This window comes from Erythranthe guttata, chromosome 14 (assembly GCF_056151865.1).
Source record: "Erythranthe guttata isolate IM_541 chromosome 14, IM_541, whole genome shotgun sequence".
NCBI classification, from domain to species: Eukaryota; Viridiplantae; Streptophyta; class Magnoliopsida; order Lamiales; family Phrymaceae; genus Erythranthe; species Erythranthe guttata.
Genome location: NC_142546.1, coordinates 15,300,368 through 15,321,286, shown reverse-complemented (window position 1 = coordinate 15,321,286; position 20,919 = coordinate 15,300,368). Strand labels below are relative to the sequence as shown.

At 31.2% G+C, this 20,919-nt stretch overlaps 3 protein-coding genes across 3 annotated transcripts; 2 read left to right on the top strand and 1 right to left on the bottom strand.

Moving 5' to 3' along the window:
* Positions 1 to 2,905: 2,905 nt before the first annotated feature.
* Positions 2,906 to 4,410, top strand: LOC148765282 (uncharacterized). Its single transcript, XM_088813953.1, has 2 exons — positions 2,906 to 2,976; positions 3,278 to 4,410. Exon 2 carries the CDS (start codon positions 3,299 to 3,301, stop codon positions 4,136 to 4,138), a length of 840 nt encoding a protein of 279 aa, XP_088670079.1. The 5' UTR covers positions 2,906 to 2,976; positions 3,278 to 3,298; the 3' UTR covers positions 4,139 to 4,410.
* Positions 4,411 to 11,710: 7,300 nt separating this feature from the next.
* On the bottom strand, positions 11,711 to 13,773 carry LOC105952405 (HIT-type Zinc finger family protein). Its single transcript, XM_012975946.2, has 5 exons — positions 13,442 to 13,773; positions 12,944 to 13,145; positions 12,776 to 12,844; positions 12,558 to 12,690; positions 11,711 to 12,448 (listed from the first exon to the last, which is right to left on the bottom strand). The coding sequence occupies exons 1-5, from the start codon at positions 13,677 to 13,679 to the stop codon at positions 11,873 to 11,875; spliced, it is 1,218 nt and encodes a 405-aa protein (XP_012831400.2). The 5' UTR covers positions 13,680 to 13,773; the 3' UTR covers positions 11,711 to 11,872.
* A 2,808-nt stretch (positions 13,774 to 16,581) lies between these two features.
* On the top strand, positions 16,582 to 19,817 carry LOC148765281 (uncharacterized). The gene is made up of 8 exons (XM_088813563.1): positions 16,582 to 16,801; positions 17,012 to 17,247; positions 17,345 to 17,543; positions 17,657 to 17,733; positions 17,963 to 18,002; positions 19,352 to 19,388; positions 19,497 to 19,566; positions 19,678 to 19,817. The coding sequence occupies exons 1-8, from the start codon at positions 16,594 to 16,596 to the stop codon at positions 19,765 to 19,767; spliced, it is 957 nt and encodes a 318-aa protein (XP_088669689.1). The 5' UTR covers positions 16,582 to 16,593; the 3' UTR covers positions 19,768 to 19,817.
* The last annotated feature ends 1,102 nt before the right edge of the window (positions 19,818 to 20,919 follow it).

The following is a 20,919-nucleotide window of genomic DNA, read 5'->3' as shown; positions in this document are numbered from 1 at the left end:
AACTTGCTAGGGACAGAAGTAGAAGAAACATCATTAGGCCTCATCATTTAGATGATTATCAGCTTGCATCTTATGTGTTTCATGTTTTTGAGTCTCTGGATGGTAAAGAACCTAAGTCTTATAGGGAAGCTCTTAAATCTAATGAATCTGTGTCTTGGTTAAATGCTATGAATGAAGAAATTGAATCTTTGCATGTTAACCATACTTGGACTCTTGTGCCAAAACCAGCTGAATGTTCATTAGTTGACTGTAAATGGCTGTTTAAAGTTAAACATGAATCTGATTCACTTAGATATAAGGCTAGGCTAATGGCTAAGGGGTTCACCAAAAAAGAAGGAATTGGTTATACAGAAATATTTGCTCATGTTGTGAAATTTACTACTGTGAGAATAATGCTTGCCTTAATTGCTCAATTTGATTGGGAATTAAAACAAATGGATGTGAAAACTGCATTTCTCCATGGTGAATTAGATAAGCAAATATACATGAAACAGTCTGAAGGTTTCCTTGATAAGAAACATTCTGATTATGTGTGTTTATTGAAAAAATCTTTGTATGGTCTTAAGCAGCCCCCTAGACAGTGGAATAAAAGATTTGATGCATGCATGAAGTCCTTAAATTTTTTGAGAAGTTCTTATGACCCATGCTTGTATTTCAAACACTCTGCCAAAATTCCTGTGTTCTTGCTCCTTTATGTGGATGATATGCTTCTGACCAGTCCTTGTATTAAAACAATCAATTATGTCATTAAATGTCTTAAATATAGACCACCGCCCCATTGTTTCATTGTTGTTGTTCTTCTTCTTCTCTGATTTTTTTTTTTGAATCCAATTCTCGAATCTTAATTTTCTTAATTGGAGTTTTTGGTTGAATTCTTATATAGAAGGCTAATTTTGTGTTCAATCAATAGTATAATGTAGGTTTTGTTTTTGTTGAAATTATGTGGTGTTATTTACAGATTTATAGATATTTTCGTACAGCAATATAGTTGTTTTCGTACAGCAATATAGTTGTTTTCGTACAGCAATATAGTTGTTTTCGTACAACAATATAGTTGTTTTCGTCAGCAATATAGTTGTTTTTATTACTTTTTAGTTGAATGTAATAGTTGATTTTGATAAGTGAGAGTTGTTGGAGATATATAGTTGTTTTAATCATATTGTTTTAATAACAGTTGTTTTAATAATAGTTGTTTTATTGAAATATAGTTGTTTTAAGTGAAGACAAAAAAATATAGTAAAAAAATATTTTTAAAAAAAATAATAAAAAAGTTAAAAAAATATTTTTTTTAAATATTTTTTTTTTTGAATAAGAAATAAATAAAAAAATGAAAATGAAAATTAAAATACAAAATAATAAAAAAAATAAAAGTGTATCAAAGTAGTTTATAATAGGTAGTGAATAGAGGAAGGGTAAATTTGAGAATAAAAAAAGGATGGGTCTCCCACTAATAAAGAAAAAGGAGCTGGATCCTTCCTTATTAAAATAAAGGTGGAGAGGGTTCTCACTAATAGTCCTCTATATATATATATATATATATATATATATATATATATATATATATATATATATATATATATATATATATATATATATATATGTATTTTATAATTTACTTTAATTTATATATTATATACATAGAAATCAATCAATGATATAGTCTATATTTAATTATTTACATGTATATTGATAAATTAATTTATTGATATATTCATTTGAATTATTAATTAATATATATTGATTCGTATATATATTAATAAAATATAATTTTTTTTTATATTTCATTTGATTAACTGTTTATTACGAATCAAATAAAATGGACAACATATAATTATTCATTAATAAAATATATTAATATATATTTATAATACAAATATAAATGTAAATTTTAAAAAGATTTTGAATATTACGAAAATAGGTATATAATAAAAAAAATTGAGTGTTATTAATTTTTTAAAAAGGACATGCGAAAAATATATTTCAGAAAATTAAATATATAAAAATATATTTAGAATTTAGGATATTGTATGCATGGAATAATATATATACATGTGTTAATTTCTAAATGAATGTGCAAATATTAAATAGGAAATAACTTAAACACATACCAAAATAAAAATGTCAACTAATCAATTTGAGATGCCACATAATACAATTGAACTCCAACTAAGCAATTTAGAGGTATGACATCAACATTTGCCACATGTCATTCATATAGGGCATAGATCCTCTTTTTATATTATATATAGATAATTAATACATCACTTTTAAGTTTTAAGCATATTCCTAAACAAAAATGTCTCGTAATAATGGATCCAGTAATTTAATTTTTTTGTTACCATGGGCTTGTGAACATAGATAAATGGGCCTAGTAAAAAAAATAATAATAATAATAATAATAACAATAATAATGGTAAATTACAACTACCCCTTGAGGTATGGTCAAATTACGAAAACTTCCATTTTGTTAGGTAATTACAATCAACCCCATCAACTATAAATCTTCTTACACGTTCACTCTTACAGTTTTAAATTTAGTGGAATCTTCGAGATTATATAGAATATTATCACTTATTAACCCGTTTTATCTCATTTGAACTCCATATTTTGAAGTAAGATGATCATAATATGTAATTTTTGGCCTGTATACATTAGATTGTGGTGCATTCGAAATTGTATTTTTAGACAAAACGAGTACAAAATAGAGTACATTCGACGAAATCTAGATGATTATGCTGAATTTGACACCATAAGGGTGGAGGTGTAAGAAAAAATTATAGTCAATGGGTAGATGTAATTATCCAAATAAGAGGGTTTTTTTGTAAATTGACCATACCTCAGGGGGTTGGTTGTAATTACCCTAATAATAAAAAATAGAAAATAGAAAATAAATGAATATGTTTCCACACGTCTAGGGTTTTCACTCTGTCTCGCTTAGGTACTTCATTCTCCCGATTTCCGTTCATCCTCTCTGAGGTATCGGTATTATTATTCATTTAATTATATTATTTTTCATTTTTTTTTTAATTCTGTAGTGCGGTGGATCTGCTATTATTTTGTTCTGAGCATTTTCTTAAATTATAAAAAAAAAATTGATTTTTTTTTTTGGTAACTGAACCTAGAAATACTGAGGAAAAGGATGTCTGCTAATACGGTTTAGGATTGTGTAGATTTATTGATTAAGTGGTTGATTTTATTTTAATCCGATTTGTTATATTGTTTTAATCCAATTTCTTGATTTTATTTTAATCCGATTTTAATTTTGATATGTTTGAAGGTAAACAGGTATACGAATCTAATGGATAATAATGTAGTTGAAGGAACAACTGTCGTACCGGCTATACTGGGAGTGGCTTCACGTAGAGTGCCGGGGTACGAATATCACTACGATTTCTCGATCGACGATGAAATAGTTAATCTGTACGAGGCCAAATACCAACGTGGGAAAAAAACCTACCTTTTCGAAATAAGAACAAGCTTCGTTTTGAACACGATGGAATCGGAAGACCGTATTATGGACTCGGAGAGGTTCAACGCAGAAGTGAGTGGAAATAGTGCACGTGGTCTGATGTGGATGGTGGAGTACAGGCTTGCTGAATATTGGATGAGTAACGACGAGATCAGTATATTTGTCAAAGAGGCAATGGATTTTGCCATTCGAACGGCCGAGGAACCCGAACACGCGTCCCGATGGTTAATCCCTATAGCTGTTAACCTAAATGTGTGCACAGTTCAGCAGGAGTGGGAGCCGATCGATTCTGTAATGGAACGAGCCGTAAGAGAAGAAAAATTGGTCCCGTATGTAATTTGGCCAAGGGTTGTGGGTCGGAAACAATTTGATACGGATGTTTTGTATTATTTGTTGTGTCTGATGACAGGGGGACTTGAGATCGGAGAGACGAACCAGGGGAAGATAAGGGTTGAGGATGTTGAAGATGGAATGACTATTATGCCCCTATGCGACATTTGTTTGCGGGGACCGATGTTGGGGACTCATATATCTGTGCTCCCCGGGTGCAATCATGCTTTCCATTCACATTGCATTGCGAGGAGGGTGTTGGGCAAGAAATATCTCTGCCCCACTTGCCAAGTTCCTGCGTATCCGTATCTTCAGAGACGTATTCCCCTTGCTCTTTGAAACATAGAGAGGAAGTCCACGAAATCTAGATGATTATAATATAAGAATAATAGTTCGAAATAATACATGCGTCTTACTATAAATTGACTAAAATACCCTTAGAAGATTTTTTTTAGAGTAACAGAAGCTTGTGTGGTCGCAAAAATATGAATTAAATATATTACAATCCCATGTTTCTTACATAATAACATATCAAAAAATTCAAAAAAAAAATTAAAAATCATTAGAATAATCTGAAATATTTACCTGAGATCTTTCGGCTTAAAATATTCGACGAAATATCATAATCGCCTCCATCTGCATACCCCTACAAAATAAATAAATAAATTGATATTCACAATAAATAAATAATATAAAATAAATAAAAGAGTAGAAAATAATACTTGATAGGTATCTGAGGGAAGCATGGTATAGTGAAACTTGAAATGATTCGCATAAAAAAAAAAAAAAAAAAACACCTACTACAAGGAATATTATAATATATACTACTAGAGATCTTGTCGGGGCAATTTTTTTTTTGGGGTTGTTTTGTTTTGGAGTTTTTAAAATGGGGTTATTTTTGAAGTAGTAATTAAATTGGTGTTGGCCGCCACTGGGAACGGCGGCATCGGACGGAGACGCCACCGCCGGTGGCGGCACCGCGAGGAGACGCCGCCACCAGTGGCGTCTTCTACTTTTTAAATTATTATTTTAATATTTAATATTTTAATATTTTAATATTTTAATATTTTAATATTTTAATATTTTTTAATATTTTATTATTTTAATATTTTAATATTTTTTAATATTTTATTATTTTAATATTTTCTTATTTTTTAATATGTTTATTATTTTTTAATATTTTAATATTTTCTGATTTTTAATTTTTTTTTACAAATAAAACAATTCTAACTACATTTTATTAAATTTATTACATTTTATCAATTAGATTTATTACATTTTATCAATTAGTGTTAAATTAATCGGTGCATATATTTATCTAATCAACACAAAAAAATATGTAGACAAAAACAAAAGGAGTTTCTAGAAATAAAAGAGTTATATAAAATAAATAGGTCCAATAAAAGAGTTATATAAAATAAATAGGTCCAATAAAAGAGTTATATAAAATAAATAGTTCTACTACACAGGGATTTATGGATATGTTCGGTGCGTCTACATCTCAGGTACCCATATTTACAGATTTAGTTGGTCTATCTACGATTCTCTAGCTATTTTGGACCTATTTATTTCATATAACTCTTTTATTGGACCTATTTATTTTATATAACTCTTTTATTTTCTAGAAACTCCTTTTGTTTTTGTCTACATATTTTTTTGTGTTGATTAGATAAATATATGCACTGATTAATTTAACACTAATTGATAAAATGTAATAAATTTAATAAAATGTAGTTAGAATTGTTTTATTTGTAAAAAAAAATTAAAAATCAGAAAATATTAAAAAAATCAGAAAATATTAAAATATTAAGAAATAATAAAAATACTAAAAAATAAGAAAATATTAAAATAATAAAATATTAAAAAATATTAAAATAATAAAATAATAAAATATTAAAATATATTAAAATATTAAAATATTAAAATAATAATTTAAAAAGTAGAAGACGCCACTGGTGGCGGCGTCTCCTCCCGGTGCCGCCACCAGCGGTGGCGTCTCCGTCCGATGCCGCCGTTCCCCGTGGCGGCCAACACCAATTTAATTACTATTTCAAAAATAACCCCATTTTAAAAACTCCAAAACAAAACAACCCCAAAAAAAAAATTGCCCCGATCTTGTCTAAAGTGTTTTTTTCTTTTATTATTAATATCAAAAGTGTGAATGAATAATTACATTTGAGATTTGATAGTATGTGATATCTATTTTGTTTTATCAACGGTGTTGTAGATGATATATTCGATGAAATATACTGGGTGATCTTGAAACATTGATCTACACATAATTTGGTTTACAACTCCGTATCTGATTGACGACTCAACTGAGACATAGAATGTGCACGAACCATCGCTTGAAATGCAGCGTCCGACGATGCGTGAAACTAAGTTGTGAGGGTATTTTCGTAAAAATGGCCATTCAACCAACTTGAATCAAACTTTTTTTCTTTTTCTTCCCATATTGCTCTTCTTATAATTTGTACTTTTGTGAACTCTATGGGATGAGTTCAACTTGGAAAAAATATAATGTTGTCCACATCATAAATTACTTTAAGCTAGCTTTTTCTTTGGTGGATGATTTGATTTATTCATCCAATAGTTGTACATAATTCAAAAGTGAATTAAAAGAGTAATATATTAAAATTCATTTGTAGATTATTTCATTACTTTTTAGGGCCTTTATGAGAGATCTGATGCAAAGCATGGTGTAATTTTACATTGTAGATCGATATAAATACACAACACAAGTGATATTTGTTATTATGTGAAAAATTAATAATACATAATTACACGTTGTATTTCACCAAGTGTAACATCTACAAAACTCTTTTTTTGAGGTTGGCCATCAACAACAAATATAAAATCATAAACCAAAGGAAAATAAATATATATATATATATATATATATATATATATATATATATATATATATATATATATATATATATATATATATATATATATATATATATATATATATATATATATATACTTACTAAAGTTATACAGTCACGTTGTAAAGCCAGTTATACGATTTATTGATTTTATTTTAATCCGATTATCCATGTTCTTCGTTTTAATTTTGATATGTGTTTAGGTAAATAGATATATCTAATGGATAATAATAAAGTTGAAGGAACAAGTGTTGTACCGGCTATCGGGCTATACTCGGAGTGGCTTCATGTAGAGTGCCGGGGTACAAATATCATTACGATTTCTCGATCGACGATGGAATAATAAAATCGTGCGAAGGTCAATATAGACGTGTAGAGAAAACCTATCTTTTCGAGATAAGAACTAGCTTCATTTTGAACACGAACTAATCCGAAGACCGGATTATGGATTCGGAGAGATTCAATGCGGAAGTATGTGGAGATGGTGCACATGGTCTGATGTGGATGGTGGAGTAGAAACTTGCGGAATATTGGATGACTAACGACAAAATCGGTATGTTTGTCCAAGAGGCGATCGATTTTGCCGTTCGAGCGGCCGGGGAACCCGAACACGCATCTCGATGGTTAATCCCTGTAGCTGTTAGCCTAAATGTCTTCACAGTTCAGCAAGAACGGGAGCCGGTTGATTATGTTAGCGAACGAGCCATAAGAGAAGAAAAAATGGTCCCGTGTGTCATTTGGCCAAGGGTTGTGGGTCGGAAACAATTTGAAACAGACGTTTTGTATTATTTGTTGTGTCTGATGACAGGGGGGCTTGCAATCAGAGAGGTTAACCAGGCGAAGATTAGGGTTGAGGATGTTGAAGATGGAATGACGATTATGCCCTTCTGCGACATTTGTTTGCGGGGTCCGATGTTGGGGACTCATTTATCTGTGTTCCCCTCGTGCAATCATGCTTTCCATTCGTGTTGCATTGCGAGGAGGGTGCTGGGGAAACGCTATCTCTGCCCTACTTGCCAAGTTCCTACGTATCCTTATATTCGGTGTTATCAATCGTGCTCATCCACTTCCACTTGCTCCTTGAAACATGAGGGGAAGTCAAGTTCGGTTTTTTACCTTGATTTTTGTTTTGGTGTTTTTCGTTCAAGAAACGAAACTAGTGCTTGTTTGGCACCGACATCAACTGTTTTCTCGAATAATTGCCCAAAAAGATGGTATCATATTAGCATTTTAAACTCCCATGCACGTTGAAAATCTTTACTGTTCTGTTTGAAATGCATCCATAACCAACATACATTGCTAGGGTTTGGCAACATATAATAAACATTTCGACAAAAATACAGCGTACTTCAAACCAAACATTACACAATTCTTATTGCACGATATGCAAGGTAAAATACAATTACTTAGATAAAAGCTTAGGGTTTATAAGTCAATCATAGATACCTGATCCCTGATCCATGAGCAATGAATAGAATTTAATCCATTATAAAATACAATTATGTTTTGAAATCTACAACTAAATCCTCGACTAACAAATCGGGATGACAGTATTAGTTTGTTTTATATTTTATTGGTTTTAATACTGATATAAGTGGTGATTCACAATTCTATTAAAACCAATAAAATATAAAATAAAAATAAAAAATACTTCAAAGAATGAAACCAGTATTAGCCCTCCTGAGTAAAGCTTTTCAGCCACCTCCTTTCTTGTCCTTGATAAATGTTTCTCGCATATCCTCTACTTTTATCCACCCTAGTAATCTTCCACTATAACCATACGTGTATCGATTTTGCCGAGCATAATGTCTTGTTCCCTTAACAACGAATCTGTATTGCTTAGGTGCTTACAATTAATTGCATTTCTTGGATACTTATAAATAAAGTCCCTACTCTTATTTATATTAGGCCACCTCGACCACCTCATTAATGGATCATGGAGATTTATTTGATTTGAGGGCTAGGAGTTGTTCACTAGTACACCCCAACGAATTCCTACAAAATAATTACAATGTAGGATTCTAGAAAGTTTTCCCACGTCTATTTACATTTTGGTCATCTTAGGTCTAATTCTATTTGGGCTAAGTTTTGGACTCTTAACCTACCCAATCAAGGAAAACTGGCGGGCCGTGACAATAAGCTTGTCAAACCGTTTCAGCATGTTGCATCAACTCCAAGATCGCCTGCACGTCAACAAATTCGACTTGGATATTAATTATGTCAATAATGCAGTCTAGTTTGGGGGTTTAGGCGAAGATTTCGAGCAATCGGATGGTTATGCACGTCTCATCGAAATTGACAGCGCATAAATTTAGAGACAAATAAAAGTCGGGTTTTGTCTTCTACAGGTAATTCAGTGTATAACCAACCAACTCAGGTAGGCTGAAAAGAGGGACCTTACGATTTAAATATCCTAAGAAAAGATGGGTGTGCGGATACTTTGTTTGAAGCAAAGCATTGATATTTCTACTTTTAGGATACGCTATTTGGGCCTTGAAGCAACTCGTCCATTTAGGTGGTGTTTGCAAATGATTATTTAAAAGCAAAAAATAGTGATTGTGATTTAAGTTAGTTTTAATTGCTTATTTCTAAAAGTTGGGAGTGTTTGCAAATATTCCAGAAAATGAACTTAAATAGAAAAGGTTGGGTTATGGGTGCTTTTAAAAAAATAGCTTAAAGCAGATTATTTTTAGAGAAGCAAAAGCAAAAGTTGATTTTGCAAACACCTAAAAACATATTATGAGCAAAAAAAAACCGTATAATCACTTTCAAAAAGCATTTGCAAACACCACCTTAGTAATACAGTACTTGCTAAAACTTGTCGTCGATTTAATTAATGAAATAACTTTTTTTTTCCTTTTTGCATTAGGGTTTAATTCCATTTGCACCTTTTAAATATACCATTTTGGCACTTTATATTCTCGAAACAAATTAATAACACCTTACACCCTCGAAATATAATAAACTAGTACTACACCCGTGCGATGCACGGGGTATTCATCGTAAAACAAATATTGAATAACAAAAAGGTTATCGAAATAGTAAGATCAATTGTTGATATGTAATAAATGAATAAATGAAAAACTAATTTGTATGGTGTAAGTGATGAAATAAGCTGAAATAAATGAAAAACTACACATCGAAGGTTTTTATTTCCTCACAGTAAGAACGAATATATCGTTGGTCCCAAACTTGTACAACCATAATAACATATGAACATTCAAATCTTGAATTTGATCCAAACAACCACTGTTATTTTATTTGATACCAACTGCCCTAAACGCATGCAATAAATCCAATACAATGCAACTGACTTGCATATGTTATACAATGATAAACACGTTAACAACCCTTTCCCAAGCAAAACGTCCCGACGTACAAAACTCATGAGCTTTGCTCATGAATCACGTCAGATTTCAGATATATTATGTAGATTCTATAAACATTTGATGATGTTTGTGCCAGTTGGGTTGTTTCTTATACTGCGAAATCTAATAGAATTTTGGTTCAACTCATTTTCGCATTTTTCCAACAAAATGGTCGTTTTTTCCAACTTATTAAGGTTTTTTTTTTAATTGCACGTTAACAACCCTATCCCAAGCAAACGATCCGACCAACGAAACTCATGACCGTAGCTCATGAATCGCGTAAGATTTCGGTGACCGACACCTTTTCTACTCACAAAAATCAAATTTTACTATTTTAGGATTTTTTTTTAGAAATATCATATCAATTTATAGAAACTTTAGATGAGGATTCCGTCAGTTTTTGTTATACTTCTAAAATTCCGAGATACATTTGAATTATGTTTTCACTCATTTTCTCATTTTTCTGTAAAATGGTCGTTATCCCGGTTTTTTAGGTTTTTTTTAGTATTAATAGCACGTTAACCCTATCCCTAGCAAAATGGCTCGACGAACAAAACTCATGAGCTTCGCTCATGAATCGCGTCAAATTTCGGTGATCCGACTTCGTTTCGACTCATATAAATCAAATTTTACTATTTTAGGAAACTTTTAGAAAATTCATATCAATTCATATAAACCGTACCCGATAATGATTCTGTCATTATCGGGTGTTTATTAATATCGCGAAATCTAACAGAATTTTGGTTCACCACATTTATGCATTTTTTCAGCAAAATGGTCGTTTTTCCCAACTTATTAAGGTTTTTTTTAGTTTTAATTGTACGTTAACAACCCTATCCAAAGCAAACAGCTCAACCAACCAAACTCATGACCGTAGCTCATGATTGTGTAAGATTTCAGTGATCCGACGTCTTTTCGACTCACAAATATCAAATTTTATTATTTTAGGAAATTCTTAAAAAAATCATATCAATTCATAGAAACTTCAGATGAGGATTCCGTCAGTTGTGTTACTTCTCAAATTCCGAGATACATTAGAATTAGGTTTTAACTCATTTTCGCATGTTTCTACAAAATGGACGCCAAATGCACGCCAAATGATTTTTAAAGCTAATAAAAGTAATTTAATATTTTTAGCGGTATATTTTAGGATGACAAATGTCAAATCTTTTTTTTATTCATCAATTATTTTAAAATTGTACAAGAATAAAAATACATCTCATCAATATATTTAAATTTTTTTTTATCAAATACATATTTTACGAAAAAAAATCATTCAACTATTTCGTGATCAAGATATCTGAAAATCATATTTATTCCAAATATTTTTACCTAAAAATCATATTTATTCCAAATAGTTTTGCCTAATCTTTCCAGCCGTTGCAATAAATAACTCATCAATCGAATAATTTAGTGATAAAAGTTTATTTTATTTTATTTTGTAAGAAAATATAATTGTTTTTAATAACTCGGTGTGATTTTTATTTTTTCGCAGTTTGTGCGTTAGAAATTAGGTTGGAGGTTGAAAAAAATAACAATTTAATTTGTTATTTTGCATTCTGAAAAAAAAAAACGATAAAAAATTGATTTTTTTATCTGCGGGTATCCATAGTAATATCATCAATCACCAGAAACAGCAGTCAAGCAAATGCAGGTAAGGCTCAACATGATTGCACTCGGTTTTCATATGCAAGTAATAGAATTTTTTTGTACAGACAAACAAACACCAACTCACCGAGTATACGATTAAAGATATAGCAATATTTAGCCCTTTCTATTCGGTTTTTTTCTTTTCTTTCCGAGCTGCAAAAAGAACGTCAACTACTCAACTCTCCTTCCTCTGGTTCTTCGTCCATGACATATGCTCCACCCTCCATGTACTTCTGCTCAGCCAATAATATCGCATCAAAATCAAGATAGTCGTCAGTGCTATCATCTCCAATAAGGTCCGGGCAAAAGTCAACCGAGCCCGGTTCGAAGTCAAAATCACCAATAGCAACTAATTGCTCAATGCATGAGTCACTCGGTACGCCATTACTATCTTCAGTTATCGCGAAGTTTGAATTATCATCTTGAGAAGCTGGTTCGGACTGTTTTGCCCCTTCCGATTCATTGGCATCGTAGTTCAAGAGATCCGAAACTTGAGTGTCTGGATAACCCACATCTTCGATTTCTTCCTCCTTAAATGTCACACCTTGATGATTAGGAAAATCGTGATTATCGGACTTCTTGATCTCCACTTTTCTTGGAATAATGTCCTTTATTACATCGAAATCGTAGGTGTGTGAGGGTAAATAGACGTGAATTACGGGGTACTCCAAAATAACAAGATTCGCCAACTGCTCGCGAATTGGTGCTTCTATGTTTAGTTGTCGGTAAGGCGATTTTACTCCCTGTATGGAGTGAAGAAAAATTAGAGGAATGCACAAAAGGGATAAGTTAAGATTTGAAAGAAGAAACATAAAAAAAGATTGTAAACGCAGGAAAAAAAAAAAAAAAAACCTTCGGATATTTGCGAATGAAAAATTTGAGAGAATTGAGGTTCTCGTCACAGAATGGCCTCAATGAGTGGTTCCATGGTCCGGGTTTTAGATGATTTTCAATCAGAGACGAAAGAGTTGTATTCTCGTTTACTCTGCATCGAAAAGAACTCATGTGATGATTGCATATAAAAAAAAATGAATCTCGAAAAAAGATTCGACTAGTCAAAGAGTCCTCACCCGTGATCAACCAATACAATTTCAGTTAAATGAAACCTCCATTCGATTGTCCAAGATATGAATTTCTTCCTGCAAACAAACGTGAGGAGAATTGAGTTATCCTGGCAACAAAAAAAAAACAGAGTCTATATAAAGTACAACCTAGTTATGTCGGAAATAACTAATTACCGGTTGTTGTAATAAGTCTGATTCGTTTCTCTCTTAGACATTCCATTAGAGAGAAACAGCAGCTTCGTTCTACGACTTAAAGCAGCATTCTTGAGACTTTTGAGGTGAAACGGAAGCCTGAATTGATAGTTCCCACATAACTTAACTCTCGTTCGCTGCGCTGAATCCGCAATTCTTTTCACTTCTTCGAGCATCTTGTAATCTACGCAAAAAACGATCGAAAACTTAATAACAAATCTATTCATTTCAATAGTACTTCAAAACACGAAATTCCAGTTTCTGAAAATATTTTTTCAATCACTAATTAGTTAAAGGAAAGGCTAAAAACTCTACGAAATCGAACGCGTTGCCGATCATGAAACATTTAGATACATTCATTGGGCAAATAAAGAATATTCCATCAGCATTTCATTAAATTAGCATTTGAATTGAACTTTCGAAACCCTAAAAATCAAAAGCCACCATTTTTAATGAGAGAGAAAAAATTTGATTAATCACCTGAAATTAGGAGATTATCGTCGAATTTTGAAATCGGAACGAAATCGGTGAGGGGTCTTTTGCCGGTGCAGGAGGTGCGTAGCTTGTGGGAATTGACGCAGGTGAGGCTGCACGTGCGGAGAGAGCAGCCGGGGCACTTGTACTTTGACGCATTGGTGTTGCACTCTTCGCATAAATTGGGTTGCGGTTTGTCTTCTGAAGGCGGCGAGGGTTGTTGCTCTGGTTCCTCCTCCGCCATAGTTGCTCTGAAGAGAGAGGTTTGATGAGAGATGATGGAAGTGTTGGGTTTAAGGGGGTTTTAGGGTTTTGTATTTATTGCAAGACCAAACGGCGCCGTTTGCTGTTTTCTTTTCTTCTTTATATTTTGGAAAACTTAAATTACATAATTATCTTATATATAAAAGAAAGAAACGCTTGGCAACCCTAAAAAATCCTAATGGTTTTTCGGTAATTATTTATTTTTAATAATTTTTTACTATAATATTCAATAATTATCAATCTCCTATTTTCATCAATATATTTCAAAGAGATAAAAGAAACGTTTGGCAACCCCAAAAAACCCTAATGATTTTCGGTAATTATTTATTTTTAATATTTTCTTCTACTATTTTTTTTACTATAATATTCAATAATTATCAATCTCCTATTTTTCATCAATATATTTCAAATCTTAAGAGATAAAGATAGAAATTCGATTTATTAAATATTAGTTATATTCTACTATTTTTTTACTATAATATTCAATAATTATCAATCTCCTATTTTTCATCAATATATTTCAAATCTTAAGAGATAAAAATAGAAATTCGATTTGTTAAATATTAGTTATATATTGGATTATAAATTTTAATCTGCAATATTAAAAAAAAAACTAATGTTATAAATAATATGAATATTACTACATTATTAAATTTTACTATGTACTATATTTTCTTATTATGTATTAAATTAATTATTTTTTCCAAATTTTAAATAATATTCCGTGCATCGCACGGGGAAAAAATGCTAGTTTTTTTTTAAAGGAAAATAAAATATGGTCTCGGTTAACGATATTTGTACTTTTTCAAGTGCAATACTAAAATCAAAGTTCATTATTAAATACAAATATTTCATTAAATTTGTGGTACCCTTTTCCCAGAAGATTAAAACAAGATTGGTGGCTTGAACAATTTTAGGGTCGGAGATATTTTTTTATCATTCAAACTACATGTTAATTAGTTAGTAGAAAATTAATCCAAACAAATCCGATGTAAATAACCGAACGAGCCTATAGACATGGATGTTTAAGGGTATTTTTTCACAATGAGATATATCTCTCAAAGAAAAAATTGTAAGAACCTACTTTGATCGTACTTCTTAATGACTGCAAACATGTAATAAATAATAGGGAAATAGCACTGAACCTTCATGTGGTTACAAGTTTTTGCAAATGATCCCCTTGTGCTCGTAATAACAGCACATAAGCCCTTGTGGTTTAGGGGTAGCTTCCGTTAGTTTTTCCGTCAAACTTTAAAGGGGTCATCTGTAAAAATTAGAGGGAAAATGTAAGCACAAAGGGTTCATCTGTAAAAATAAAAAGAAAATACTTTGAAGTTTGGGACATGCGATTAAGTTTGACGAAAAACTGCGAAAGCTACCCCATAAACCATAAGAGGGTTATTTACAGATATTACGAGCACAGTGGTGTCATCTGCAAAAGCTTGTAACACAGGGATGTCAAGTGCTATTTATCATAAATAATAGGTTAAATAGCACTTAACCCCTTTGTGGTTTGAGTTTTGTGCACATGACGCCCTTGTACTTTCAATGTAGGCATATGACACCTCTATAGTTTGAACTTTGTGCAGATGACTCCTTGTACTTTTAATTCAAACATAATGTTCCCTATTGTATTCCATTTGGCAAATAATCATATTCATTAGAAAGAAGAAGTTTGTAAAAATAAAAGGGGATTATGTATTTATATTAAAATATAAGGGGTTCATTTGCTATATTGAAAGTACAAGGGGGTGTTGTGCATAAAGTCCAAACCACGAGGGGGTGTAAGTGTTATTTACCCTAAATATATGTGCACATAATGTTAGTACCTAGCTGATGGGCCAACGAGGTACGAGCCCTTGGGCCCAATGAATTAAGTGGATGTATATCAACCGGCCCTTTGCTAATTGGAAGGTTATGTGAGAGAGGCACAATCTTTTTCATAATTATAAATAAACCCCGATAGAATATTTATTCTCACACAAACACCCTTTCAATTTATTCTCGCGGCAAATATTTTTCCACTTGTCCACATCAAAAAAATAGAACTATTCTTCCTAATGATTATATTTATTTTAATCATTTTCTGTTTAATATAAAATTCATTTTCTATTACAACGCATGGGCCATGCAACATAAAGATTAAATGAAACATTACTGTAATTTTAGTGATTAAGACCAAGTATGAACTTTTCTCTTTGTATGACATGTAATAGTCAAATGGATTATGTATATTTTACAATTTATTTAACCACATCAATTGATTTCTCTTTATAACAATCCATATATAACTTTATTTATACTTGTTTTATGCAATTTATTTTATAAATATTAATAAAATGACTTCCAGGGACGCGGCCTCTCAAGCCGTGAAAGATTAGTAGAAGAAAAAATCCTGAAATCGCCACTGTCGACATTATGACGACACTCCGTTTGAGATAATTTTAATTTATCGAACCTCATTTATCTAAAAGAATCTTGCACTATATTATATTATTAATTACTAATAGTGATTATTCTTCTAAACTAGACTTAGTCCACACAATTTATATTCTTTAGCTAGTTGATTTTCTTTAAACATTATCCTCATTGTGTTGATAATTTCTTTTTTCTTTTTCTTTTTTGTCCTTTTTCATCCCCATACATATATTAATTAATTATTAATTAAAAATGAAAATGACAACATATGTAGGAAAATGTGTTGACATTTTCTTGTCACATGTGTGCTCATTGGTTCATTCTCCTACTTCATGAACTTTGGTAATATAATATAATATAGTATTGTCGTTTGTCGTTTTGCCCTAACTCCTTTTCTGCATATATATTTTCTCATCATTTATTTTCATTGTTAATTTGCAAAAAAAAAAGAGAGAGAGAAAGAAAAAGAAAAAAAAATGAACATCAATGAGCAAATTGGTGTTCAATGTAACAACTTAGGATCATTCAGAATTAGTAATTCATTTTTTGAATTTCAGAGTTACTATTCCACTAGTTCGCCGCCGCAGGATAGTTGCGTGCACCCTCAGTTACCGGCAATCTTCGAAGAACAAGACGAAGAAATGAGACGACGGCATCAAAATGTCGGGCCCGCGATTTTATCAGGTTAGTCAACGCCGTCGATCTTCGACGCTGCTATAAAATTCAAAATGTAATTCTTTTTTTTTGATAATTAATTCAAAATGTAATTCATTCATATATGTATTAATTTTTATTATTATTTTAGAAACCCTGTTAGAGACTGCTTAAATAACAAAAGTCTCCAGAATTAATTTAGATCTATAATAAAAATTTCCGATCCGATCTCTTATGCAGACGATCATGACTACCTATACTCGTATAGGCCGTTGAAAGATCCCGCCGATAATAATAATTCTCCGCATCGCGAAAAAATTGAATCGGGCGACACTTTACAATCGATCGTTCAATCTTGTTATTGCGGTAATAATATAACGGTCGAGAAGGGCGTTATTCAAGAATGCAAGCACCGAAACAACAATGCTACAATATCAAATTCGTGCTCTATGTTAAGTTTCAATAACAACATTAATGTGAGTATTAGTAATTAGTTAATCAATTAATTCATTATATATATAATTCCACATAAGTACTACTTAATTATTTTTCGAGTTAATTATATTATGGCAGGCAGAAAATTGTCAGCTAGAGAAGGAGCAGCCTCAAATTAATTTTGATAACGGGACGACAATAAAATTTGGTTCGATTAAGGTTGTTGTATCGGGAAAAGAGGCAATTACGAACAAGAAGAAGAAATCGAGAATTAAATGGACTAAGGAACTCGACGAGAAATTTATCGACTGCGTAAAACGTCTAGGAGGAGCCAGAAGTAAGTACTAGCTTTCGATCATCACTAATTATTAATTTATTTATTTTTATTTATTTAATTTATATTTTCACATTATTAATATTTTCTTTTTTCTTGGATGGTAATGAATGCAGAGGCAACACCAAAGGAAATCCTTAAGCTAATGAAGTGTAATGGATTGACCATTTTTCATATTAAAAGCCATTTACAGGTTTAACATAATTAAAATGTTTTAGTTCTTGCACATATATATATATATATATATATATATATATATATATATATATATATATATATATATATATATATATATATATATATATATATATATATATATATATATATATATATATATATATATATATATATGTGTGTGTGTGTGTGAATGATCATCTTTCTGATTTTTTTTTAAATAATTTTTTTGGTTTTGTTTTTCGCAGAAGTATCGATTTGCTCGACTAACGCCAGAAGCAACGGAAGGTACGCTAAAATCTGTAACGATCAGAGTATCGTAGCTAGGCTCGTTTTGGTCCGATAACATTTAATGCATCAAATGTATCGAAAACACGAAATTTATTAGGATTCTTGAAATTTAATTTAATTAATACTAGAATTTATTAGGATTCTTGACCCTTTTTTCGATGCTTCCTAAAGTCAGATTTTTTTTACCCTTTGTTTAGGGATGGCAATACGTATGGGTTTGTCGGGTCTTAGACCGGAACTGACCCGTTTGAGCCGGGTTTGAGTAAGTTAAATGGTTATAAATCGGGTAATGGATTTTAGTTTCTAGAACCGGATGGTTATGTGTCGGGTTACGGGTCTTATTGAAACCGACCCGTATAAATCCATTATATTTAAAAATCATAATATATGTATTAATTTTCGATTTCCTTTATCAAAATTTCAATTTCCTTCGTACCTATTCTCATTTATCCCTTTTCTCATCCTTTCAATTTTTTGAATATATATAATTTCTCGCAATTCATACCTATTACCTCCCGACTACCGCTAGCGGTTTTGCCTTTTGAATATAATTAATTAAAATATAATTAGTTTGACAAGTTTATTAATCACTTTATATCACTTGTAAAATATTGCATTTTAATTTTGAGATTCTTTTGTTAAAATATACAAGCAAAATATTATGAAAGTTAGAAAACTGGTCAATTTTTTATTTAATGTTAATGGATCTAGCCGGTCATAACCGTTTAATTCAGGTCTTGATCGAGGCGGGTCTGAGTGTAAGCTAAGACGGGTTGGGAGTAGGGATGGCAAAAAAACCCGAACCGCTAGCTATCCGCGGGTATCGGATCCGTTTAAAACCCGTTACCGAAACCATTAGGGTTTGGTAATGGTTTTGGTAAAAGAATTTGGCAAAATTTTAAATAAAATATTAAACACATTAGGGAGGATATATTTGTATAGTTTTTTTTTCTTTTCTTTTTTTCTTCCCCTTTTTTTTAGAGTTACTTAAACGTTATCGAATCCAAAGTTATTTTTTATTATAGTAATTTAAATGGTAAATGGGTACTCGTGGGTACCCGGATATTCGTGGTAATGGTTCTGGTATTTCCATTAACTTTTTAAATGAGTTTGGTATGGTCATGGTTTGAGCTAGATTAAATGCTAATGGTTATGGTATTGCACTTTTTCGAGGGTACTCGCTCCGCTGCCATTCCTAGTTGGGAGGGAATCTGAGTTTATATATTTTTTGCGAGTCGGGCCTCAAATTTAAACAAATCTTGTAGTGTAATTTATACTACTTATCTTAGCTAGTAATAATTTTAGTAGTTAATTAATTAATGATTTGTACCTAATAATGCATGCAGGCAATGCTGAGCAGCAGCAGCTCGACGACTCAAAAACGTAAGCACAATTGATATTAATTATTCGTTAATTACTCCATGTTTTAATTAATTAATCGTTAATTAATTACTACTTTAATTAATTGACACAATATATATTTATAAACAGGGGGGAGCAGATTGTGGAGGCTCTGAGATTACAAATGGATGTTCAACGAAGCCTTTACGAACAATTAGAGGTTTAATTATCATCAATTTATTTTTATTTTTTTTCCTTTTATTTTAATTATACTGTTTTTGTTACATTTTCAATTAATTTTAATTTATTTTGTTTAATTTAATTTTTTTAGAGTCAAAAGAAGTTGCAGATGAGGATTGAAGAACAAGCAAAGCAGCTTCAGAATATGATAAAATGCCAACTGAACACAACTTCAGAATAACTAATTATCAGGAATAGAAGCTTTTGATTAATTAGCATTTTTGTTAATTATTAGAATATATATTAATTAATTAATCATATTCTTTGACAAATTTTCAAGTGATTATTTCCTATTCTTTTGTTTAATTAATGGTTTTTTTGTGCAATAAATATCCATATAGTGATATATAGCCATTCTCTAACTACGTCGAATGAAGTATGTCACGGACCTCGTCGGTTTTTTTCTGATGTATATTATTCATTCGTTCGTGAAATAAACACACGCGCGAACATCTATGTCGGTCTGTGTAAATGAATGATAAAATTTTATTGTGTGTCCTTAACTTGGTGTATTATATATTTACGCGACTAATTGTAAGTTTAATGAAACAACGGTAGTAAATAAAATACGCTTATAGCTTTTGGGAGACGGTGTGGTTAGTTTACTTAGTTATATTTATATAAAGATCACTAATGGAGCCAGAATTTTAAGTTAGCTGGGGCCGAATTACGGCCACCCCTGAGGTATGATCAAATAACAAAAAAACTCCTCTTGTTTGGATAATTACAGCCACCCCTCCTTTTAAATATTTTTATATAAAATTTATGTAATTCGGTTATTTACCGAACCAAATCGTATATTCAGTTCGGTAAACAGTATGAAATGTTGGCGTACCAGAATTTCGATTCGGTTTAACCGATTTAACATCCCTAAATTTACCTCTGGAGGGGTATTTTCGTAAAATAATACATAGTTGAGGGGGTGACTGTAATTACCCAAACAATGAGGGGAATTTTTGTAATTTGACCATAACTCACGATCGTCATTTGCCCAAACTACTATGCGGTGGGTTGGGGGGTACACAATTCTTTTAACATTTAATTGAAAAATAGGAATTCGAGAATTTTGTGGAGACAATAGCCTCTTATGGGTCCTATGCTGACTCCGTCACTCATAAAGATGTTCCAAATTAATTAATACGATTTTTACTACATAGAAATGTCATTATTTGATTTGTATAAGTTCATGCAACTTGTTATTTATTAATATAATTTTTTTTGGGGGTCAATTATTGAACAAAATCTAATGGAAAATAGAATCGTTTCTCTTGTTGGGTCAATTAAATAAAATCTATTATTTTAAAAGATAGTATATTGAAATTAATATATATTC